Source organism: Pteropus medius, unplaced genomic scaffold, assembly GCF_902729225.1.
Source record: "Pteropus medius unplaced genomic scaffold, Ma_sr-lr_union100, whole genome shotgun sequence".
Classification (NCBI taxonomy): Eukaryota; Metazoa; Chordata; class Mammalia; order Chiroptera; family Pteropodidae; genus Pteropus; species Pteropus medius.
The window spans coordinates 48,127,222-48,153,031 of record NW_024344378.1 but is presented as its reverse complement, the minus strand read 5'-3'; the positions used below and the strand labels follow the sequence as shown (position 1 = coordinate 48,153,031).

The following is a 25,810-nucleotide window of genomic DNA, read 5'->3' as shown; positions in this document are numbered from 1 at the left end:
CCAGCTCCCTCCACAGACACTGTCCTAGCCTTCCAGGGACCCAGGTGACCTAAGGCCTAAGGAGGCATTGCCACGTCAAAGCCCCATGGGCCTGTGGGTTTCAGAATTTCTAAAGCGTTTTTCAATCTCAGCCTATCGTTAGGGGATTCACCAAGTGGGGTGCCTGGTGACTCCAAGTCCCCAGTGGTTACCAGTCCAGGGGAGGACAGAGGTGGCTCCACCATCACAGCCAGTAAAGAGAGGCCACGGGCAGGAGGGGGAAGTGGTTGGTTTTCAGTGTGCTGGGTCAGTGGAGGAGGTCAGGCCAGGCCAACTAAGCACCTTCAGGATGTTCTCATGGGGAATTCTGTCTCCCTCAAGGCATAGCCACCCTCCCCTCACCCATTTCCCACAACTTGGTAGGAAGTCTAAATCTACCACAAGTGGGAACTGTAGGGTCAGCATGGAGTCGAACAAAAGCCATCAAGCAAAATTCAGGGCCCAGCGTTCAAGCCCCCAGTGTGGGTGGCCACTATGTATGCCCTTTGCCAAAACGTTTTACTGTTCTGGGACTCAGTTTCTTTATTTGTAAAATAAAGGGATGATTTCAAAGGTCTCTTCCAGCTCTAAAATAAAAAAAAAAATTAAGAAATGTTCTATTAAATAAATTAGGCTTTATTAGATTCAAGCACATACTTGTTTTATTACTTTTAAGTCATTCAAATTAGATTCAAATTAGGTTAACCAAGTGTTGCCCTCCAGAGAGCCAGAGACTGGCGTCAATGATGAGATAAGAATAATTCATCGCCTCTTATCAATCAGCAGTCCCTAAATGGGTGCTTCAAAAGTGCTTGAGTATGCTTGAAAGCACTAAGTTTCTGTAATTTAAATATTCTCACTTTAATCTCATTCACATCTTTCATTTGCTTAGTAAAATCTTTTTTTTTTCTTCTTTTTTCCCCTCCTGTAGTCAGCAGGAGGGGAAATATCCTGGCTACTATCAAAGTGATTGCAAATTCCCAGGCAGGAAGGCCTCCAATAGTAAGGCTTGGCTGAAAGGGGATAATGGAGAAATCTCTCTTCCCTCTCACTATCACCAAGGGGCTGTTAGGCTGCTCTGCTGCTGAATGGTGGGGGCCCTAAGCAGCTACTCATTTTTATTTAAACCACAATTGCCTCCAAAGTCTGACTTTTGGGTTCATCAAGAGCCAGCTGCCCCTCCCCATGAAGCTTGACTCCTTACTTGCCTATGGCCAGCCCCACCCAACCTGAGCTTGCTTTTCAGGGGTCTCTCTCTCTCGCCCTTTCTGCTTTTCTGCTCCCAACTAGACCAACAGCATCTCCAAGGCTGGCCCGTCATGGAGGAGGCTAGAAAGTGAGGTGAAAGCAAATCAATCAGCTGAGACAGTCCTCAGCTGGAGATAGGACTCTCGCTGGTACACCAAGAGAGCTGCAACCTCTCCTTCCAAAAGTAAGGAACTAATTCAGCCTCAAGGTACGAAGTAGAGCTAAAACTTGACCTGCTTCCAGCGTGGGCCATGGCTAGTTTAGGATGCAGCAAAAACACAGCCAAGGCTGACAAGTTAGCGTGCTGAATGTTACCCAAAAGAACCAGAAAACCTGGACTCTGAACCTCCAAGTACTGAAGGTGACTTAGGTACAAACAGGCACCCGTCATTGGCATGGTGATGGAGGAGAGATACTAGAGGTCCTGGCCTGGGGCTGGGCTTTCTCATGGGTGACAACTTTTCAGCGAATCAAGCAATATCAACCATTTCCTTTTATGGTTAGCCAAATGCCTAGTCCAATCATAAATACAACATCACTTCTCAAAAGTAGGCATCTTGGGTATCTTCTTTCCCCTCTTAGCCTCCATCTTTGGAGGACTAGAGTCTGGGGGCGTAGGCAGATGATGAAGAGATTTCTAACAAGAATTAAAAATGCCAATGCCACCTATGTCTTTGCAATAGTCAGTCTCTTCTGAGAACTAAGGAAATAACATCAATAAAACCATGGTAAGCATTTACATATCAAGTGAATGTATGACACGTTTATTACTGAAAACTTACAAAACATAGATAAACAAAAAGAAGATAATTAAAATTCCTATTACCCATAATCTCATTACTTAGAAATAATCATCACTGATCACATTGTATCATACATTTTTCTACTGCTTCTTTCCTTTGAATTTATCTTTTAACCTTTCAAAGAAACTTGAATGTTGCATCATTCAACTTTACAAGAATCTCATAAGGAAAGTACTGCTAGTGCAAGTGGTTCTATTTAACAAATAGAAGTACCATCTGAATTCTCTGTCATTTAAGTGGCATATTTCTACGTATGTAATCTTATTTTTTCTCATGCTTTCTGAGATGCCTTGTCACCTTGGTTGTTCATGGTATTTAATAGACTATTTATCCACCTGGTCATCAATGGAAGTGTATTCTGCTTTTTTTCCAGAAAGAAGATTATATAAAGGTCTCTTTTTAGCCTGTGGTAGCTCTTATGCGCAGGTCCCATGCTCAGACGTGCTGGTGAGCTTTAGATGTTTTTTTGTTGAGTTTTAGATGTTTAGCTTATTGTTGTTTCAAGGGGAGAGATCTGGGGACGTCTCTCAATCTTCCATGTTTCTCCAAACTCTATTTAACAAAAAAGAAAACCGAAGGTCCCAGAGGTTCAGTTGTTTAGTTCAAGAGGCAGTTTAAGCTTATAAACTACACCTATCAGCTCTGTGTTTTCTGAGGAGCCTCAAAACTGAAAGGCTTCATCATTAGCCAATAACAAGAACACCTTAGGAACCATAAAGCCAGTGAATATTGCTTCATATCAGATGAATTGACCAGGATCAAAAGCCAGAAATGTACCTGCTGTTTTAAAATTCATGTGCAAGGAGTAGGAGTGGTCAATACAACAAGGAAGAAGATGATCACGATCGGGGTCACATCCATGAGATGATGTGAAACCACAACAGTCAGAATAAATAAGATGCCAGATTACAGGATACAGGCCATAAGCAAACAGGAGTCCATAGTTAGGTGTGAGAAATCAGTGGGTCCTCACAGACACGATGGTGTGGAGAAATGCCCAATCATTAGTGGACTTTCTTCAATGCCTAGTGCAAAATCCTGGCAACCATGGGAGCAGCTAGTTTCCCACTGCCAGGAGGCTGGTGGGGGGCTTATACAGATGTGTATGTGTCCCACCTCCCCTCTGCATATGGGAAAAATGAGCTTTCAGACAGATGCTGAGGTATGTAGGCAGGGAATTAGGAGGGCACCGAGGGGTCTGCAAAAATGGGGTATCAAGAGTTCTGCTCAAGGAGACTGCCTCATGCAGAGTGCTCTTATTTGCCATTCCTAAAGAGTAGAGGTTGAAGCAAGCTTCCAGGAGGAACTCCAGAGGGGCTGGAAGGAGGCTGGGCCAGGGTAGAGAAAGAGGAAGGAAGAAAAGGTCTCTGACTGAGGAAATTACCATGCAAGAAGAAAGTCACTGCCTCAGCCCCCCAATCTGGTGTTAGAATCCAGAACTAGGCGAGGTTTACAGAGGGAAAAGAGCTAGAGAACTGGGTCAAAAACAGGGATATAACAATGTTCTACAAAAGTATGTGAGAAAATGCCCAACCACATTGCTAAAACAAATTAATGAAAAGGAGACACCATATTGTTGTTGGTGTTTTGTTTTTTGCCTATGAAATTAGCAAAGAATAAAAAATTGGAATGTAAACTTGAGCAAGCTTTCTGGAGGATAATTTAGTAACAAGTATCAAATGTGTTAAAAATGCTCATACCCATGGACCCAGCAATTCCATTTTTAAAAAAATCTCTTCTAAGAACATAATTAGAGTTGTGCCCAAAGAAGTACAGCAAAGTTATTCGTTCATAGTGTTTCTTATACTATCCGCCAATCACCTTCCAAAAGAGAGACAGAGATAGAGGTAGAGTTAGGGATAGGGATAGAGATAGGGATAGAGGTAGAGATAGAGATAGAGAAAATAAATGTCCAAAAATAAGAGCTCGGTAAGGTAAAACTGATATTTAACTATAGAATGGACTAGCATGCAGCTTTGAAGGCTATATGTTGACATAGAATGATGTTTACAATATGTCACTACATTAAAGGTTTTGAAACTGTTTATATAGTATTGTATCCCCAAACAAATCTCTATATGAAATATATAAATCTATGCTTAGAGAAACAACTGGAGAATCTTATATCAAAAACCAATGACTTTAGGGGGTAGAAATACAGTAATTTTTTTGTGGGTGGGGTTATGTTTTATGCATTCTGCATTGACTATGTCTTATTTTTATAATTAGATAATCTATTATTTTTTAAATGAACAGAGTGCTTACATCTAGGATTTTTCTTAAACAACCAGAAACAAAGGCTCCTGCATCATCTAGATTCTAGAAGTAAATTCCTAAATCTGTTTTTCTTCTGAGGTTTTCTCTTTCAGCAAAGGCACATCTCTTAGTCTCTTTCCCACACAACATATCTGAGCAGGTGGCCCTGAAATTAAAACAACGACGACAACAAAAAACACAAACACACACAAAAAAACAACACAGTGCTGGACATCACTCTGACATTACCATTCCCTCTACTACCAATAATTGCTGAGCTAGGCATCATGGCTAACTGTGGATCCACCTCCATCATAGCCGCTGTTCACTAAGAGTACTAGGAATCACTGTTGATTTGCAGATCCCCATTCTGCCATGGATACTCTTCTGAGTCCTTGACTAGACTCTGAGTAAACCGAGCTAGGGGGAAATCCCCAGAGTGATGTGTGAAGACACCACCTCCCCTTCCCAGCCCAGGTAGCCACAGAGCCTTGACAACCTGAAGTGGGCATAATTCTCCCCATGAGCCCTTCTCTCTTCCTTCGATAACAGACAAAACCAGCTCTGTAGGGTGAATGTGGAGGTGTCATGCAATGAGTCTTGTTGCATATCTACCCCGATCCTTGACCCCAAAGCAGCAAAGTGCAAACTTATTTATTCGAACTGCCATTTGATTATGTTGAAACCCAGCTGCTGAACCCAGAGAGAACCGTCTTTATGGTGGGTAGAAACTTCCTGTTAAGGACAGTTAATTTAAATTTTTCCACTGAGCTCAACCTCAAAGTGAGGTTGATTGCTACTCAGCAAGATGGACTGCATTAGTGGAGGCTTTAATTGAGCACAGATCTATATCCCAAAAGCATAATGTTTGTTGTATACATACTTTGGGACAAGAAGAAAAATGAAAAGCAGACCTTTCTGAGGAAAAATTGAAAGCAGAATGTGTTCCATAATCAGGATGGAAGCACTAAAGGCCAACTAGAGGGATTGGTGGAACTCCCTACCTCCCTATGCCTCAGTTCTAATGGACTGTTGGCAAATGTTTCTAAAAGCTCAATGCCTGTTTCCTAAACACTGGACTCCATTGTAGTTCCTCTCATGGCAAAAAAAAAACCAAAAAAAAAAACAACCAAAAAAAACCCCAGGAAACCCACAGCTGAGGAGGGGCCTCGCCAAGGAGCCATGGTATGTGTTTCTGCTTCAGGGGACCTCTTGGCCAAGGGTGTTGATCCATGTTGGCATCCAATATGGCCACTTCTGTCCATGTCCTTTTACCAGTGACCTTGAGATGAGGCCTCAGCTGGAGCACAGTGTCACTTTTGGCTTCTTACTATTATGGTTTCAGATCTTTGTCACCTCTCCTCTGAGCTATAGAACTGGTCTTTGTGCTGTTGAGAGAGATGTCACCTTAAAGTACAGATGGGATCACTCCTCCTCAAACACTATCAAAAGCTCTTGACCCCCAAATACAGATCCTGAAACGCAAGCACTTTCATGATCAAATCCCATACTCCTTCCCCAATACTTCCTCTGCTCTCCTCTCACATCCTATGCTCTGGCCAAACCAGTTCCCTCCTCTCTGACCGCATTCCCAACCCGCCAGCGAGTCGGCTGTGACACCACTCTAGTTCAAGCTGCCTTCCTCTCTTGGCTGTACAACTGTGACAGCCTCCGACAGAGCTCCCCACTTCTATTTTTTGCCCCTCTCCAATCCATCTCTACACATCAGCCATACTGATCCTCAAAAAAAATAAATAATGCTCACCCTTTTTTTAAAGTCCTCTGTGGCATGTGGCATTTCACCACAATTAGAATAAAATCCAAACTCTGCCTCCTATGGCCTACAGGGCCCACCAGGACCCAGCCCTGCCTACCTTTCCAAATTACTCTTGTACCACTACACCCCCCGCCCCCCATTAGTTTCTCTTCTGTTCTTGGGACTTGCTGCTCCCTCTGCCTGGGTGGAAAACTTTTCTTTCAACTCTTCCCCTGCTTAGCTCCTCCTCATCCCTCATTCTTAGCTTAAATGTCACCTTCTCACAGAGGCCTTCCCTAACCACATTACCTAGAGCAAGTCCTTCTGCACAGCTCTTACGGCTATCTGAAATTATCTTGCTTATTCATTTGTTGTTTATTTGCTATCTCCATTAGAATCTAAGTTTTCTGAGGGACAATGACTAACCTGTTCATTGCTGCATCAGCAACCAGTACAGTGCCGGGCACACAATAGAATCTAAATCATTATTTGGGCATAAATGATTGCTTACAGGAAATAACATTTTCTGAAAGGCCTTCATTATCTTCAGCTTCCATCCCTTATGTTGTGCTATTTCCTTGGCTTGGCATGCCCTTGCCTCCCTCTTCCCCTCCATAGCTAAGGGCTGACATTTGTAATAAAGCAGGCTCAAAGGACTCTCTCCCATAAAGTCTCCCCTGACCTCTCCAGGCAGAAAGAACCTGTGCTTCTTCTGTCCCATGTTATAAGGCCACCTACTTCAATATGACTTTTCTCTTCATTCCTAGAAAATCCTGCCTGAAAAGATAAAGCTATAAACTAAAAAAAATAATTTCACTGTTGGCTTCAGGAACTCCCGACATCGAACAAGCTATTGTGGAAATAGCTCTCCTCAGAACAATAGTTTGCCCAACTAGGCAACGATTCCCTCATCAAAGCAAAGATTTTGCATTGTATGCACCAATCCCATGAACATCAATATTAAGAATTTTGCCCAATCTCAATCAAATCGTCCCACTGAAAGACCTGTCTTAACTCATTCATTTGAGCCTCGACTTCCAAACCCTATAAAGTTTATACATACACCCGGAGGAGAGACTGCTTTAAAGGACCTCCCCAGGCTCTGTGAAGGTGAGGATTTGCCTTACATTCAACTTGGCCTGATGAACAGGTTATTCTGGTGGCCTTTTTGGGAATCTGGCACTCCTACAACCACCATGGTGTCCAGCACCAAGCTCTTATGTATTTGGTGAATGATGAAAAAAATGAAAGGACAATGAGTAGTTCGCCTACCCCACTCTCCAACCCTCTTCCTTCTCGAAGGGGCAGAGCCAGAAACATGAATGGCACAGGTTGCCAAGGGGTCAGTAAGGGCAGGGCTTTGGACTAGGGAAGTCTTTAAGTTCAATGAATAGGTCTTATTTTGGAAGCCAGAATTGACAGCAGCAACTCGTGGGCGGCCCACGAATTTCCCCAGATCAGGTTAAGGCACCCGACAGCCAACCAGCCTCTCTCCCTTGGACCCAGGTCGACGGCGCTGGACCGCTACGGACTGCAGAAGGCGGGCTTCACGCACGTGCTGAACGCGGCCCATGGCCGCTGGAACGTGGACACAGGGCCCGACTACTACCGGGACATGGCCATCGAGTACCATGGTGTCGAGGCCGACGACCTACCCACCTTCGACCTCAGCGTCTTCTTCTACACTGCGGCCTCTTTCATCGACGCTGCGCTCCGCTTGGATCACAGTAAGAGACCTGCGTCCCGCCCGTGGCCCCGCCCGCAGCCAGAGGCTTCGACCCATAGCCCAAGACCACGCCCACCTCCCACCTGGAAACGTGATCCCAGCACTCTAGGTCGGCCAACCTCTGAAAGCTGGCCGTGCTAGGGTTGCATGTGGTTGAGCTGGAAATGTTTGAGCCCCTGAGTGTGCTGCTGGTGGAGTTCGGGCATTGACTGAACCGGCATCGGGAGGATTCAGAAGAGGTCTTTGGCGGAAAGCTCTCTTCCCTAAGGCATATTAGCCATCCTTCCAAAGGCAAGAGGTGGTCTGGGCTCACTCAAAGCTGTGATGCCACAGAAACACTAATTGTGCCTGGGCCCAAACCCAACTAATAAGTCAAGGGTTTTGATATCAGAAGCCCTCAGGCAGCTAGCTGACTTGAGTAGGAATCTGTGCAGAAACTTCAAATTCTCTTGCCAACCCACGAAGCCCATAGCCTCCCTAGGTCTAGTGAGGCCTCCTGTAGAAAGCTGACAACCTAGCCTTAATAAGTGGCTACCTTTACTCGAGACTGAGCTTTGCACCCGTGACGTCCAAGTTTCCCAAAGTTAGTTATCCATTTTTAAATCACAGCACTAGGTCTTACACTCAAAATGTAGTTTTAGCTGCCCTAATCCAGGGAAAGGCTACAATGCTATTTTGAAGAGAAGAGCATGATATGTGTCAGGAAAGACAATATGCAGTTATTGCTGCCGAGTGGATTTCAGTGGCATTCCACAGAGGCCAGAGAGACTTCAACTCCCTAATCTGTGCTCTGACTTCAGCCCCATGTGTCGCATTCCTTTATGGGGCCATCACATAATTCAGGGTATCCAGTTACAGCAGTCCCTCTTATTTGCAGTTTTAGTTACCTGCAGTCAACCATAGTCTGAAAATATTAAATGGAAAATTCAAGAAATAAATAATTCATAAATTTTAAATTACACAGCATTCTGAGTAGCATCATGAAATCTCAAAGTGTCCCTACAGATGGCCAATAGACATATGAAAAGATGCTAACATCACTAATCATTAGGAAAATGAAAATTTGAACCACAATGAAATATCACCTCATACCTGTCAGAATGGCTATCATCAATAAATTAACAAACAAGAAGTGTCGGTGAGGATGTGGAGAAAAGGGAACCTTCATATACTGTGAGTGGAACTGCAAATTGGTACAGCCACTAGAGAAAACAATTTGGACATTCCTCACAAAATTAAAAATAGAACTGCCTTATGACCCAGCAATTCCACTTCTGGATATTTACCCACAGAAAACCAAAACACTAATTCAAATAGATATATGCATCACTATGTTTATTGCAATGTTATTTACAATAGCTAAGATATGAAAACAACCCAAGTGCTCATCAGTAGATGAGTGGATAAAGAAGTGGTACATATATACAATGGAATATTATTCAGCCATAAAAAAATGAAATCTTACCTTTTGCGACAATATGGGTAAACCTAAAAGGTATTATGCTAAGTGAAATAAGACAGAGCAAGATAAATACCACATGATCTCATTTGTATGTGGAATCTAAAGAACAAAACAAAACAAAACAAAACAGAAACAGACTAATAGATACAGAGAACAAACTGTTCGTTGCCAGATGGGAGTGGAGTTAGGAAGCTGAGTGAAAAAGGTGAAGAGATTAAGAAGTACACATTGGTAATTATGAAAGAGTCATGGGGATGTAAAGTACAGCATAGAGAATGTAGTCAATGACATTGTGATAACTATGTATAGTATAGTGTCAGGTGGGGACTACACTAATTAGGAGGAATCACTTCATAAATTATATAAATGTCTAACTACTATGCTGTATATCTGAAACTAATATAAAATAATACTGAACGTCAATCGTAATTGAAAAATTTTTTTTAAAAAAGAAATCTTGAAATGTCCCATCCATCCCATCAGGGATGTGAATCATCCCTTTGTCCAGCGTACCCACATTGTATACACTCCTCGCCTATTAGTCAGGCTGGCTAATCAGATCGACTGTCTTGGTATCACATGCTTGAGTTCAAGTAACCCTTATTTTACTTAATGGCTCCAAAATGCAAGAGTAGTGATCCTGGCAATTCAGATATGCCAAAGAGAAGCTGTAAAATGCTTTCTTTAGGTAAAAAGGTGAAAGTTCTTGACTTAATAAGAAAAAAATTGTATGCTGAAGTTGCTAAGATCTTACCGTAAAGGAATCTTCTATCTGTGAAATTGTGAAGAAAGAAGAAATTTGTGCTAGCTTTACTGTCCCACCTTAAACTACAGAAGTTACTGCTGCAGTACATAATAAGTACTTAGTTAAGATGGAAAAAGCATTAAATTTCTGGGTGGTGGACATGAACAAAAAATGTGTTGTGATTGACAGCAATGTGTTGCACCAGAAAGGATTGAGCCTGCATGAAAACTTCAGCAAGGGATCCCCTGAAATGGGTGACACCAAGCCATTTACCACGGGTAAGGGATGATTACATAGATTCAGGAATAGTTTGGACTGAAAAATAGAAAAATTCCTGGAGAGGCTCCATCTGCGGATGAAGCAGGAGCTGCCACATTTCCCGCAGAGTTGATGTAGATTAGGTTGGGTACTATCTGGTTTCCAGCATCCGCTGGGGGTCTTGGGACATATCCTCTGTGGGTAAAGGGCAACTACTGTACCGAAAACCTTTTTTACCACAAGAGGTTGAGATTGCAAGGCTCATTGACAGACTGATGGGCCTGCTTTACGAACTTGCAATTGGTGGGTGAACCTAGGCCATGTCTGCCGAACAGTCCCAGACCTTGATGGCTGTCCCAAAGTGGACTTGCCTCACAGCCAGCCACAGGCACCAACAATTTGTCATTATTTTGGTTCATGAAGCAATGTCACAATGAAAAGCGCATGGAGCTGAAGTGCTTGTATTCAAGGATGCCTCATTTCAGTTGCCCTTTTATGAGTCTATTTATGGGCCATCTTTTCTGTTATGCACATTCTGGGTTTCCAAGCAGGATCAAAAAACAACTGGACTCTGACTCATCACCATGAGGTAAAATTCTCCTCAGAGTATTTGAAGTTAACTAAAAACATATTTGACATGAAGAAACGAAAAGCTACAGTACAACCACCCAGTTTTTCAGTTTCGCTGGCTATTATCATATCTTCGACCTTCCCCTTAATAGAAGGGGTCTGGCAGGCTTTGGAGAAGACAGGGCTGGATTCAAATTCATGCCGCACAATTTAATAGCAATGTGATTTCCCTGAGCCTTGGTTTCTCCATCTGGTGATAAAAATATTTACCTTGAAAGGTTATAATGAGGCTCAGCAGTAACCGACATAAAGCATTTAGCACAGAACCTGGTATGAAGCAGGCTCTCAGATGTGTTTGATAAAGAGAGGTCGTGCACCGTGAAATGCATTAACCACACGAGCACATGCACATCATCATAATAAAGTTTCCAATCCCCAAAGGAAAAAAAAAAACCAGGGAAAAAAGACATTCCAACTTTGAACTAGTATGATATACTCACATGACAGCTTGTTTTTGGTTTCTGGCACGTGACTTTAGAGTCAGCCCCCACTGCCAAATCAGGAAAGAATGGGCCTCTCAAGTCCTGTTTAGGCCAGGGCAGATGATAGAGCAGCCATGTGGAGAGGTCAGGTGGGTGTGGCTCGTGACTGATGTGGATCCTGTCAAGAGCACCTGGCAAAGAAAGAGTCAAGAAGAAAAGCATAAACCCAGGTTAGAGAACATTCGAGGTGGGAGACTAGACCAGTGGCTTGGGATGGGATGCAGGACATTACTGTATTGTCAGATGGGAGGCTGGGGTCCTGTCGCAGAGCCCTGTGCACTTGAATATCTAAATATTTCTTCAGGTTGAGGGCTCAACTCTTCAGGACCAGGCAGAGAGCATGAACAAATGGAACTGCCTGCATGTAAAGCGGTGGAGTGTGGATAGGGGGTGCTTGTGGCTAATGGAGAGCCCCATATCCCCCTAAAGGGGACAGCGTCTACTCAGTCCCAGCCAGTGTTTGTCTCGTGAGAATCAGTGCAAATGTAGTTGATCTGACTTTTCAGGGAATGTCTCCAATCTGGATTTTAATGTAAAATCACTCAATTTTTAAGTGTTGGCAACAAATGAAAAATTTCTTAAAATGCCACTAAGGCCAAACAGAAGAAACACAATGGCTGTCAGTTTGTAACCTGTGCCCTGAGTAGTCAAAGTAACAAAATGATGTGCTGGTTAGTTTGGCAACGACATCGTCATAGACTCCAGACAGTGGAGATGGCATGCGCCCGGCCTGCCTGTCACACGCAGAGAGAGAGCTGGTTGTGTCAAGTCATGCATTGGAAAACCAAGGGCCACAACTGTAGCATTTTAGAGCCGGGCCCATTTGCACGTTTCTTATTACACTCTTGATGTAAGAGAGTCTGGCCGAAAGGCAAGGCATCCCTCTTTCCTCTTTTCTGTCTTTCCTCTTCTTCCTTGGCTAGTTTCAGCCAAGTGTACTCTGTTTCCCACTGCTGCTCCTCATAGTCCGTCTTCTTCACTCTTTTCGAAAAGCATTGCTTGTGGAGTTGCACTCACAGCCTGTAATCAGCCCAAGGGGCCCGCTCCTACCCCTACCCAACCCTGATTTGACCCTTCTGAAAGAACTCTCTAGGCAACCTCAGTCACTCTTGAAAAATCTTAGCGGTAATCTAGTCCAGTTGCCTGCCCTGAGAGCTGGGAAAACAGAAGCCCAGAGATGCCAAGCGTTATTCCCAGGGTCACAGAGCTAATTAGAGGCCAGTAAGAGTTCCTTCTATCACTCAGTGTTCTTGGAAGAACCCTTTGACCTTATTTTGAGCACCTGGTGACTTTGCTGTGTAAGAGGTCACCAAATATCATGGAAGGTGAGGCATTCCAGCTGGTTACAGGATCTGAAACAACTGAATTTGTCATTCTTCATCAGAAAAAGAAGTACCGACAAAATACTGCCAGGGGAACCCCATTTGGACTGCCTTAACCGACCGCCCCTGGCACGGCATTCTCAGAGCTGAATTAGTGTAGTTTTAATTTGATGGAATCTTTTAAGAAATCCCAGGGCGGATACCATGAGGCTCTAAAGAGCAGATTTTAGTATCGTCACTCTTTTTTTCTGTTTGTTCTTTCTTTTTCTTAAACAAACAGTCCACAGCCTGCTTTTGAAGCAATATTAAAAACTATTATGGATAAGGTGGGTGTGAATAATTAAATGAAGTCTGCTTTTGAGCAGGAGGTTGGTTCTCTAGTGCTTCTAAACATTAACCAGATTAGACTTTCCAGGTGTTTTAAGGGTCTCCTGCCCCATTGCAGCACACACAGGCCTGCCCCACCCCAGCAGTTCAAAGTACCCCACGCACCCTTTCCCTGAGGACTTCCACATACCCAGAACGGTTTGGGGAGAGGAAGGCAAGTTCCAAGGTAGTGAATGAGAGATGGGCAAAGGGGCAAAGGGCATCTCCGAAACCAAGGAAGGAGGTTGCTTAGAGAGTGCACACCTAGCGGGGGTGGGAGGTTAGAGTTAGCGGGGTGGAATGGGGGACTGGGCCTGTATGTCTGATTTGAGTGAGAGAGGCCTACTTTCTGGTGAGATGTGAAAGTATGCAGTTGAGGAACAGAAGGGATTCTGGATTTGGGTTTTCTTCATAAGATTATGAGAAGTCACTGTTTGGTAAAGATCTAAGGGAAAATAGTTCCTTGAAATCACCATTTTTCAAACATAGCTTATGATCAATACTGGGTCATAAAAACAATCTAATGGGTGCAAACAGCATGTTTAAAAAAAATTGAATAGATTAGAAAAGAATAGAAAACATCACCTTGCATTGCATGTAATAGAAGTACATCTTATTCTGTGACATTTTTGTTTGATACAAACACACCTGTGATACCACACAGCACCTAAGAGCTTTGCTCTGGCATCAGGTGGCCTGGGCTTGAATCATGGTTCTGCCACTTTCTAGCTGCGCGACTTGGATGAGTCACTTTTCTGCACTTCAGCTATCTCCCCTGTAAAATGGAGATATTAATTTTATCTACCTCACCAGATTGTCGTGAGGACTGACTATGATAAAATACACAAAAACATATCGGGAAGATATGGGGGCCAGGTGAGTCTATGTACGTGTTAGCTGTGAATTTTATATAGTGTTTTTTGAGGGCCCTACAGAAAAGTTTAAAAGCCACTGATCTAGAAAATGCCACCCTTGATAATGCTGCCTTCGATCAGGGCCCTAACCCAGCTGGTGTCTCACTCACAGGGAGCCTCTTAGTCTCTCTGGTGTGCACCATGCTGGAAAAAAGCTAAATGCAGTTTTTCTTGCCTTTGCTTCTGAACTCTCCTGAGAGCAGTTTCTAACCACCTGAAGCTGGGCCTACAAGGGTGGAACTTAGCAGAGCCACAGAGCAAAGAGGGAGAAGTGCCCTGAGAGCCTGGGGACAGGTCCTTTACCCAAGAGAGACCTACCAAGCTCACGTGGCTGATGGCATTGATGCCACTGTCATAAAAACAAAATTTAGTTCCAGGAACTCCTGTTGGAGCTCAGCAATCCCCTTACCCCGACCCGGACCCCTCTCTTTTCTCCCGCTTTCTCTCCCTCTTCCTTCCTCTCCCTTCCCCTTTCTCCCCCTCCCCTTCATTCTCCCCACCCCACTCCTCCCACTTAACAGACTTCAGGCTCCTGAAAGACTTAATGAACTACAGCTTTCGTCTGTTTCAAGCATTTAGTCATGACAGAAAGAATTACCCTTTATTCCAGGAGAGGAAGAAACGCTTTAGTTATCAGCAGAGCTGGCAAGGGGCCAGGCAGCCTCTGGAACAGTCTGTAGGGATTAGAATGCCAGAGGTAGACATTCCACTCCAAGAGCACAGTCATGCCGGGCCAACTTCCCCCAAACCCAATAAAGAAGCCGGCCCTGCTTGTTGCCTTCCTTTCTGGCCAAAGTGCACAAGAAAAAGGCGTGTGGCCACACTCTTGTAGCTCAGTAACATGAAGGTAGGGATTGGAGGGCCGTCTAGTTACCTTGTGGAATTTTGTGAAAATGAATTGTGATAAAATTAAAAACTCTTCATGGAGCACTTCTCTGTGCCAGCCCTGTGTGCGAAGAGGCCATCAGTAGAGTCCTTACTGTTGAGAATTGTGCGCAGGCCTCTCCAGCCAAGGTGGGTAAAGAGAGAGAATCCTGGTGCCCAGTGTTCAGGGCCTTTTGGATTTTTCATTGCCTTGGCTGCCGACCATCACCACTGCCCTGGACATGGTCTCCCGACGAAGGTGAGAGGAACATAGGAGAATCACATTCATTCGCAAGTGCTCTTTCCAAGCTGTTATTGTATCCTGTGATGTTCCATAAACCCAAGGATGTCCATGAGTGTCTTTTGGTCATCCTAAAGACCTCAGGCCTGAGACTCAGGAATAGAGACAACCGGGGGGTTCACATAGCTCAAGGTGCCCCAGTCAGCTCAACTCCAGGAGACAGATCCCATCAGGAGAGAGTAGCTCCTGGGTTGGCAGTGGTGGGGACAGCCAGAGAGCCTAATCACATTACTTTGTCCCCAGAGCACAGTGGCCAGTGGCCAGCACACAGTAGGGCCTTAATAACATGTTGCCTTGAATGATTTCTAGTGCTGGCATCAGCTTTCTGGGTGACCTCTGGCAAGTCTTTCCACCTCTCTGGGCATGCTTCCTTCTCTGCAAAGCAGGGATGATGACAATGAAACCTTGAAGGTTGTATTAAAGATGAAATGAGATAAAGTGTGTCGATGCTCACTATGTGAGCTCTAGATCGCCACCAAATGGAGGCTCAAAGGATCAGGAAACTGCTCCACATCACAGCTTCTCAGCTGAGCCCAGCTGTTGCTGTGGTAGTGGCCAAAGGGAGTTTTTCTCCCTCGTAGAAAAAGACTTCTAGATCTTCGGTTCTCAAACGTCTTGGTCTCAGATCCCTTCTATGCTCTTAAAAATTATTGAAGACCTCAAAGAGCTTTTGTTTATGTAGGTTATATCTGTCAATATTTACCCTATTAGAAAAACTGAAAAATTAAAAAATATTTATTCATTCAAAAATAATGAACTGAACTATTACATATTAACATTTTTATGAAAAATTATATTTTCCAAAAGAAGGTTAGGGAGAAGAGTGGCATTAACTTACATGTTTGCAAATCTCTTCAGTGTTAGGCTTATTAGAACTCCACACAGAGCCCAGGTGTGGAGTTCCCCCACCTCTTATCAGCTTCTGCAGTCAATCTCTTGTGATATATTGTTTTGGTTGATATATATTAAGAAAATGTAGCCTCACTCAGATATGTTACTAGTGGAAGGAGGGATACTTTAATAGCCTTTTCAGATAATTGTGGATATTTTTCTTGATACTACACAAAAAACTTGACAAATGGCAGCTTCTTAAAGGCTATTTGTGATGTAGAATCTGAAGCTGTTATCAATAAACTTCATACTCTTTCACAGGAGAATTCATTTGCCTGTCTTGCACTTCGAATGGATTTTTTTTACCCATTCTTTATTTTGTAATGTCCCTCATTGGTCATTTGGAAAATACTGATTTACTAAGTCATGTAGATTCTCTAAATGTTGACGCGTTTCATTGTACATTATTTTTTTTAAAAATCCCACATTTTTAATATCACCACTGCTCTTAACAGAAAAATATTAAAAGTATTGGAAAACTGTCGACTTGACAGTGACAGATACAAGTTTTCCAAGATTCTAATTTTTGTTCAAAAGCTTGCACTTTATCACTGGCAATAAATACTGTCAGTTGTTTTCTTTGACATGACAGGCCCACTTTGTTCACTTTTGAGAAAAAGTCTGCCAAATACCCAAGTTTGAATTACCATGGCTTTTCCGTCATTCATTCTTTTATGTAAAAATGATGTTTTCCTGAAACAGTGGCTAATTCAGCTTGCAACTCAGTCTCTCATGTGCTTTTCCTTGAGATAATCATCGTACTCTGATATGCAGCTCAAGTGCTTCATGCAAATATCCCATTTCATCACAGAGAATATTAAGAAGTGCGACCAAGGGCTGAAATTTGATAAATTAATTTTTACTGCTTCATCAAAGATATTCTTAAGGGAAATTGGTATTTCCCCTCACCCCGACCCCCGAGAGTGCATGGTGGTGAAGAATGCAATGATTACTAGCACAGTTTGGTGCCTCTTCTCCCCATTCCATTTCAGATAAGATCCTGGTTCACTGCGTCATGGGCCGCAGCAGGTCGGCAACACTAGTCCTGGCCTACCTGATGATCCACAGGAACATGACCCTGGTGGACGCCATTCAACAGGTGGCCAAGAACCGCTGTGTCTTACCCAACCGGGGCTTTCTGAAGCAGCTCCGGGAACTAGACAAGCAGCTGGTGCAGCAGAGGAGACAGACACAGCTCAGTGACAACGGTGAGGCCGGTGAGAAAGAGCTGTAGGGCCCCGCATGGGCCCGCAGAGACGCTTGGGAATTTGGAGGGAAGACTGAAATAGCTCTGACCTGTGACTTCATTTGTCATGGAGAAAGGACAGTGAAACCAAAGCTTGACTTCTTCCAAATAATCTTAAACTTCTGGGGTGTGTGCTGATGAACAGGGAGGATTCAAGGCTGCATTTTGGACTAGTCCGGAACTTGGCTTCACAGCAAAATGGGATAGACGGGCTTCCCAGCAGAGTCGTTTACAAATGAACACACAGTTCTGCATAAAGGCGCCTTTTTTCCCCCATTGGTAAGATGGGAGCAGAAAAGGATTTGCAAATGTGTAGAAAAGTGCCTGGGAGAGCTATGTTAGAGGAGAGCTTGCACGGTTTATTAGTGCATCGCTTTCTGGGGCAGCCTCATTTCCTTACTGTCTCCCACATCCTCTTTTTGATGAGATCCCCAGCCTCGGGTATTGGTAGGGGTGGGGAGTGAGGGCCCTGAGCCCCTGCACAGAGGCCCCTGCTTTGGACTCCCCTACCTTCCTCAAGGAGCCAGGGCTCTTCAGAATCTTAGCCAGAGCTGCCACTACCCAGAAAAATTCAATAAATTGTGGTAAATTCAGACAAGAGTTTGACTATAATTTCGGAAAAAAGTTCTGTAGGGGACCGGAACTCAGGGAAGCTCCTTTCATTTAGATTCTCGTTTTCGGTCATACCAGAAAGTATTTGCAAATGCATTTACTCTGGAATGGGAGAACGAGGCAGCAGGTGAGCCCAGGTGTGGAGTTCCCCCACCTCTGAGAGTTATGCCAGTCACCATGACTGTCATTTTCATTCTTGAGGAAAGAGCAGCAGCAGGCACTGAGCAGGTAGAGATGGCTTCTAGAACCAGGAATCATAAACTGGAAAGAACCCAAAGAGGGATGTTGTGGAGGTGTGGCAAAGACCAGAAACCAAAACTGCCTAGGGAAAGCAGAGTGTGATGAAGGTCTTTGGGGGAAACGTGAAAAGGGGCCCCAGTCCTCCAATTTGGTTGTGGTTTTCTGCAGAATGAAAAAGGAAGTTCTTGATGAAGGGAGGATGGTGTCCAGGGGCTCAGCAAAGCCACCCAAGAGTAACCCTGAGACCGCTGGCGGGCTGCCCTGCTTTTGTGTCAGAGGGGAGGACTTGTGGCCTGGGCCCCGTGGCTGGTCTGGCTTCCTGGAACTGCCCAGAATCTGCTCTGGGTGACTCACCTTGGAATTGAGTCCTCGTAATGACTCAGATTTGGGTGCGAAGGGAGCCATACACAGGCTCTCGGAAAAGAGATACAGACCAAAAGGGATTCTAGGGTCATAGTGGGCCCTACCTAGACTTGCTCATCACAGGATCCTAATAATTCCCTCGAAACTCATTTATCTCCTAGGTCTGATCTATTCCTTGTCCAGAGAGAAATCAGTATTTCCAGTTTAAAAAAAAATTACATTTACATGAATCCGTATGTGGAAAGGATGGAATGTCCACTGCTGGTGTTCTCGAGTCCCTACACCTTCCAACATGCTCCCACCTCTTCGTAGGGCTACGAGTCCTGCCGAGGAGCACAGAAGCACAGATCTTTGAAGTTGGAGGTCTGGTCTCCAAGATGGCTCCTGGGAGCCAGAGGTAGGATAAAAGAGGAACAGAAGTTTTTGCAGAGCTGTTTCAAGTCTTCAGAAGTATTCATTTGGTCAACAAATATTTACTGGAAACCTACTACACACCAAAAACTGGGTTAGGAGGCCAAAAGTAAAACCCAAAACCCATGTTGTGACAAAGCGCAATGAGGGAAACAGGTAGTGAGGTGCCGAACAACTGGGGACAGGATGGGGGAGAAACCCACTTTAGACGTTGTGGTTGAAGACCCGAGGAGATGGGGTGAGCCGAGACTTGAAGGAGCACACTTTCCAAATACGGAGGGAACGTTCTAGGCTGAGAAACAGCGTAGGCGAAGGCCCCGAAGTGGCAAAGAAGTGTATTTCTGAGGAAACGCACCCTAAGGTGTGTTTGAGGACCGGCCAATCAGTGAAGCTAGAGTTCATGCGGGGAGGGGGTGGAAGGCACAGGCAGGGAGTGGAAGGTGATGGGTAGAGAGACTGGATTTTACTCCCAGTGCAAAGAAAAACCACTGAAGTTTTTTTCAGCAGGGGAATGGTATTACCTATGTTCTAAGGAGATCACTCTGGAAAGAAAAACTCACTGTGGCTGCAGTATGGTGAACAGACTGTAGGGGGTTAAGAAGGGAAGCAAGACCAGTTAGGAGGCTGCTGGAATTGTTAATAGGAAAGCGGAAGGTGACCTGGACTAACACAGCACCAAGGGACTAGTACTCAAGATTGTTTCAGAATTATTCTGGATTATTGACAGACCCTGCTGAAGAGAGGAGTGAGAAATGGAAGATATCAATTTGGTTTCTGGGTTGACCAGGGCAGAAAAGGGCGGGGAGAAGGGCTGGAGATCGCCAGTTATGTCACATCTGTAAGACATACAAAAGGTGTCAAGTCATTTGACCTTGAATCTAGAGAGAGTTCAGACTGGAGGTATAAATCTTGGTGTTGTCTTTTTAGAGGAGGAATTTTAAGTCATCATACTGAGGTGAGAGAAAATTGAGTTAGTCCCAGGAAAGGGGATAGAGAAGGGAGAAGAAAAAACAGGAGTGTGGAATTATGGAAGCCTGTTACAAAGAAATTGAAGGTATCGTTTCATAATGTAATAGTACTTGTACTCTGAGTACTGACTGTAGACCAACACTTGCTTGTAACAACAAAATAACCTGTATTTATACAGCACCTACCTAACAGTTTTAAAAACATTATGTATTTATTAGCTAAGCCTTTAAATCAGAGAGATGGCAAGTTATGGCCTTTTCACAGAGTAAAACTTTTTTCTAGGAAAAAAGAGCTGGGATTTGGAGAGATACGAGTTTGTTTCAGCTCACGAATTTTAGCTCAGTAAGTTTGGGCAATTTAGCTTCTTTGAGCCTCAATCTCCTCATCTGTGAACTGGAGACAACTAACCCATTCGCTGCACGGGGCAGGTGTGTAGATAACGAGGGAGGTCTGCTTGCTAAAGCTCTGTAACAATATTATGAGTCAATATTCATAAAACAGAATGTTGGCAGGGAAGGCGAATGCTTTCACCCCTGGGTAGGCACTCTGGAGGACTGGGAGGCAGGCAGGATGTGGGGGTGATAGAGCTCAGGCATCACACAGATCATAAGGTGCGATTAGCAAGCCACTGGCAAAGGGAACACAGAGGGAAATCTCAGTCTCCAAAGAATCTTAACACAAGAGCAAAGAGACCAGATATGTAAAGGTTTCAAAGTGAGGCCTGTGGGAAGTTCCACGAAGCTTCTGATCAGATTGTTAGCAGACCCCTATCCCATCTCCCAGGCTCAAACAGCCTCTTGCCTGATGTGTGGGACCCACTGGGCTGCTAAGACTCTTGGCTGCTCCGGAACTGACACAACAGTTGATGCAAGCCATCGGCACACCATCACGTCCCACTCTGAAGGTGGATTAGAGGTTTCCTTTGCTGTCAGCATAGCACCTGAGACGTTCTCCTCTCCTGGCGACGGCAGCCCCTGCAGAAGTGTCTTCTTAGAAGCCCTCCCTCAGCTACTACAGATTTCCCCCCACTGACTGTCCAGTTGTTGAAGGAAAGGAACAAAAGATAAATTCTTGACACTGAGCCCAGAACGCTTTATAAGAGAAAAAGAATAAGGGTGAAACACAAGGCAAAGCCCGCCAGGCAGCTTCCCTCTCTGTATGCCCGTGATTCTGGGGTGTATGCACAATCCTGCCTTTTTATTCTGTCTTCTTTAAGGTTTGTGTCTGTGATCTGTACAACACTTGATTTTTTGTGTGTGTTAAACCACTGGTGGAAAAGCAACGTCCTGACTGGCTTCACGGGAGGGTTGTGAGCACCCATGTTTAGAGCGTAACAGGCCAGTTTCACGTGGGTGCCAAGTCGAGCATTCATTTCTCGGCTTGTTGCTTGAATAAAATCAACTGTTTTAAAAGTGAGACAAAACTGTCTCTGAATTCCATACAATAATGTTTGAGGTCATTGACTTTTTGGGGGTGGGGTGGGGTGGGGTGGGGGTCTAAACTTTAGATGCTGAAGAAAACATCCAAGCACTCATTCACAACAGAGCAAAACTTTCACACCTTTTATAAGAAAATGATTTTTCAAATATACAATTCCCAATTTTTTTTTTGTATTAATCTTTAGAAAAATGAAGCTTGCTACCACTGTACTAGGTCCTGAGGGGAGTTTACACAGACTGTACAAATGAGACAACTGGATATTTGTGCAGGATCCCTTTGCAAATGAAGATCAAAGTCAAAAAGAAAAAAACAAATTCACTTTATTTTAAAGACAATGATTGGCATACAGAAGGTATGCACTAGCATAAAATAAACTTTCATGAAAAGCATTAAAATCCATTATAAATTAATTTATTAAATAGGTATTTGGTATATGTGATGGTTTTATTAGATATTACTCTTATTTATTGCCAACCCCCTCCCCCAAAGTCAAAACAAATCAGAAAATCTCTTAACTCCAATTTACACTAAATAATTTATTTTCCCAAAATGTGTATGTGTTCTGAGATGTGACACATGATACAGTTCAATTGGTCATTCTCTATCAATCATAATATGACAGGACACAAGAGGCTAAAAATGGCTCATCATAATTTATTTTATGTTAAAATGTACAGCTTTTTTTTGTTTTTGTTTTTTTTTGTTTTGTTTTTTGTTTTTTGTTTTTTTTTTTGAAGTGACTGACTAAAAAGAGAACAGATAAATACAAGAGTGTTGCTGGCTCCTATTTTATACAAGGGTTACGCCTCTCCTGCGTGGCCCTTACAGTCACCCTGGACAGGTACAAAGGCTACAAAAAAGGAAGCAATATAAACAGACACAAATAACTTTTTTGCTTTTTTACATGCGATTTGTAAGCTTAGTTTGAGCTATTCACAAGCTACTTCTCTATTTTTCCTTAAAAAATAACTCCAATATTTTATAAAGATAGAAAAATCTACAGATGGAATGAAAATGTAAAGTTAGAGGCATTTCCATAAAATAGCAACTTTACACCAAATTCACTATTTTTTTTAAATCCTGCCAAGTATTTGGACATATATGAAATGTTTCAAAACCTGACAGATAAACACTGAGATATGCTTCATTCAATAAACAGAAGTCTGCATTTATAAAACAGAAAGCTGCCTTTTTTCCCCAAAGAAATCTGTCACCAAAATGGAAAAGGGTCTCAACTTTACACCAAACATTTAGCAATAAAACCCTTTTGACTAACCAAATGGGAATAGCTTTTATAGCTCTTTACAGTTTTATAATTAACAAAAATATAGTTTTTTTTAAACCCTCAAATTAGGGCACCCTAATCAAGGCAAAAAACTTAAGAAATGGCTTACTGTTAGCACAACACTTGTACAGTACTACAAAATGCACTGTCACTAACAAAGACATTAGCGGCATGCTGAAGTGTCACCTTAAACAAAATATACAATAACTGAAATGCTAAAGGCATTTACATGGAGTGGACAGGGCAGGGAAAAAAAAAAAGCTCTAGGTTCAGTATTAAAACAGATAATCGGGGGCGGGGGACTTGATATCCACATTGTTTAATGGAAGCAGGCACAACAAGTGGCTGCCTCCAACTGTAGTCCAAAGAGAGGCCTTCCATAGCAGAGAAATTCATATAAAAGTAACAGAAACAAAGGTACCAAAAAAGAAAAAAAAAAAAAAAACAACGTATAAAACTTCTGCTGCAGCGGCTTTTTTTTTTTTTTTTTTTCATCTCAGGTGCCAACAAATGTTTTTGCATTCACACCAATTGCTGGTTTTGAAATCGTACTCTTCGAAGGTATTTGTGCAGGTCGATCCAATAGTGATGCCCAGGGGTTTTTGTGACTGCCCATGTTGCCTACCTTCTCATGTAGGACCCATTGAGAGATTGTTTGGACATGCCCGTGTTCATGTAGCCGTGATGTCCGGGGGCTGTGTACATCATGTTACCGTGGGGTGGGGTCTGCATTGGCTGCTGGGCATATGGCTGGGTCCCCATCATGCCCATCTGCATCTGCATAGGGTATTGGGGCGTTTGATTCATGTAGCCGTGATTGCTGTGGTAGCCGCTGTTCATCATCGGCTGGGACATGCTATACCCATTCATGGCATTGAGAGTGTTCATGTTCATGTTCACAGAGTTGACATTGTAGGCTGGGGCTGGCATCAGGTTCACACTCATGTTCATGCCTCTTTGCATGGTTAAAGTCCGTGCAGGACCCTGCATGGCTACAGTCTGAGAGCGCCCATAGATTTGCGACTGATGGGTGGCAGCAGCTGGTGACAGAGATGCCGATTTGGTTCTCATGGAGACGTGGCCCTTGCTGGCTATCTGGGTTTGCAGTCTTTGGCTGTGGGAGATGCCAATATTTGATGCAGCCATGTTCCGTTGCAAAAGAGGCGGTGGCAGATTCATTGGAGGAGGAGTCAGGTTGGGGGGTGGGGTCATGGTAGCTTGTGCTTGGGGTCCCCCAGGGACGGAGTGTGGAGACTGAGAAAGCTGAACAAGCCCTGTGTTACTTAATGGTGTGGACAAAGAGGCACTGTTTGCATAGGAAGTTACAGCAGCAGAATGGCTGTAAGGCAATGAATGATCAATAAGTGTATTAGTTAACTGCTGTAGTTTGGCAAGGCTGAAGGTGGCTGACGGCTGTGGGTAGTGCCCAGCCCCAAAATCACTTTGACCCATTCGTTCATATAAGCCAATGTTGGCGTTGCCGGTCTCGGGGATCTCAGCCAGCTGCATTGGCGGGGTGAAGTTAGCAGCCATGCTACACTGAGCCAGCTGCTGGCTGCTGCTCGGAGGCCGCTCCACCACACAGCCTTGTGGAGACTTGACGCTACAGGTTGGGGGGGAACTGATACTGGTTTGCTGCAGCATGCTGCAGCTCCCGCTGATGTTGGACATCTGCTGGGTGACAGCACAGCTGCTCTGTGTCAGATTGCTAGAGGTGAGGTTGCTATAGGAGCAGCTGTTCTGTGAAGAGCCATTCCCACAAATGCTGCCACCCATAGTGGAATCATAGCTACTTGGGTTTTCGTAGTTCTCAGTTGTGCTCTCGATACTGCCCAGGTCACTAAATCCGCTGTCTACGACTTGTTGTGAATGATCTGAAACTGATGGGACATCCATCATTGGACTGGTTTCCATGTTCTGCAATGATGGCACTGAGATGGCACTTTGATCTGGGCTGATTTGGGCATAGCTGTTTTCCAAGGCAGGGACACTTGGACTGCTGACGGAACGTACTGACTGGCCAGGATGGGAATGGACGGATGAAACTGGGCTACTGTGGTCCGACTGCTGGCAATCGTCCAGAGTGGCAGCAATCTGTGGACTTTGGTCTGCATGGGTGTAGTTCTGTAGGCTTCTACAGGCCTCTTGAGTCTCGGCACAGTCCTGGAAGGTGTCGTCCTGTTCACTGTTCTCCTGGGTCAAAGACTGAACTGCCTGGACGGTCTCAGAGTCGATTTCCATGGCTGCTGTATGTCCCTCTTTGAACTCAGAATCTACTTCTTCACTGTTCTTTTTGTCCTGTTTCTGCGCCTGTTCTTCAGGGGGCTCCTCATCAGATTCAGGTGCTGCTTCAGGGTCTCCAGCAAGCTCCCTGGGTTCACTGTTACAGGAAGCTGCAAGGTCAATGCCACAGTCCATTAAGACCTCTGGTTTCGAATGACTATGCTGGACACTAAGGTCTAAAAAAGCCTCCTGGTTTTCCAGTACTTCTTTGAAGGCTTCTCTGGGGCATTCCTCCTTCTCCGCTCCCACAGATTCCATGTGACTGTCGTCTTCATCGTCGGCATCGTGACCCTCGTTGTGAGATGGCTCCTCATCCTCTTCCTCCTCCTCCTCATGCTCCTCCAAACGCGCAGTGTCTTCTCTCTCCGTGCAGACTTCTGGTTCCGCCTTTTCCTGACTTTTAGCACCACCGGGGGCCTTCTCTACATCTCCTTCCTCTTCCTCCTCTTCTTCCTCCTCCTCCTCCTCCTCCTCCTCCTCTTCCTCCTCACGTTTGACTGGATCGTCTTCCAGTTTTTCACCCGGTGACTTATTTGGACTTCTAGGTGAACATGTTTCCTCCTTTCTGTTTTCATCCCGAGGCAGCAGGGGTTCCACAGCTTCCTTGGTCTCCTCCTCACTCCTGGTGGGAGTGGGGCTGCTTTTGTCTTCCAGAGTCTCCTTCTGCTCTTCCACTGTTACCTGGTCGTCAGGTTCCATGGGTGTTTCTGGCGGGGTGTACAAGTTCAGTTTAAATCCAGTCTTCCTTTCTTTGTTTGGCCTCCACTTAGAAAGACCGCGCTTTGAGCCTTTAGGCCACACTTGCTTGCACTTTAGAGGTTCAGGATTGTCTCTACTGCCTTCTTTCAAGTTATTTGCATTATGATCCATATTGTCTTAGCGAGGAGACAGAGAGAAAGGGGAGGAAGAAAAACAAAGT

The 25,810-nt window shown here is 44.2% G+C and overlaps 2 protein-coding genes across 3 annotated transcripts in view; one reads left to right on the top strand and one right to left on the bottom strand.

Moving 5' to 3' along the window:
• DUSP29 (dual specificity phosphatase 29) overlaps positions 1 to 17,844 on the top strand; it is a 33,872-nt gene extending 16,028 nt beyond the window's left edge. For both annotated transcript variants that reach the window (XM_039872167.1, XM_039872166.1), the window contains 2 exons: positions 7,588 to 7,808; positions 17,035 to 17,844. In XM_039872167.1, coding sequence (XP_039728101.1) covers positions 7,588 to 7,808; positions 17,035 to 17,276 — 463 coding nt within the window. In that variant the 3' untranslated portion in view covers positions 17,277 to 17,844. The remainder of the gene's footprint in view (positions 1 to 7,587; positions 7,809 to 17,034) is intronic.
• Positions 17,845 to 21,626: 3,782 nt separating this feature from the next.
• Positions 21,627 to 25,810, bottom strand: part of KAT6B (lysine acetyltransferase 6B) — a 165,489-nt gene continuing 161,305 nt past the window's right edge. Inside the window, 1 exon segment of the mRNA XM_039872160.1 lies at positions 21,627 to 25,766. Within this exon segment, the coding sequence (XP_039728094.1) occupies positions 23,230 to 25,766 (2,537 nt within the window). The 3' untranslated portion in view covers positions 21,627 to 23,229.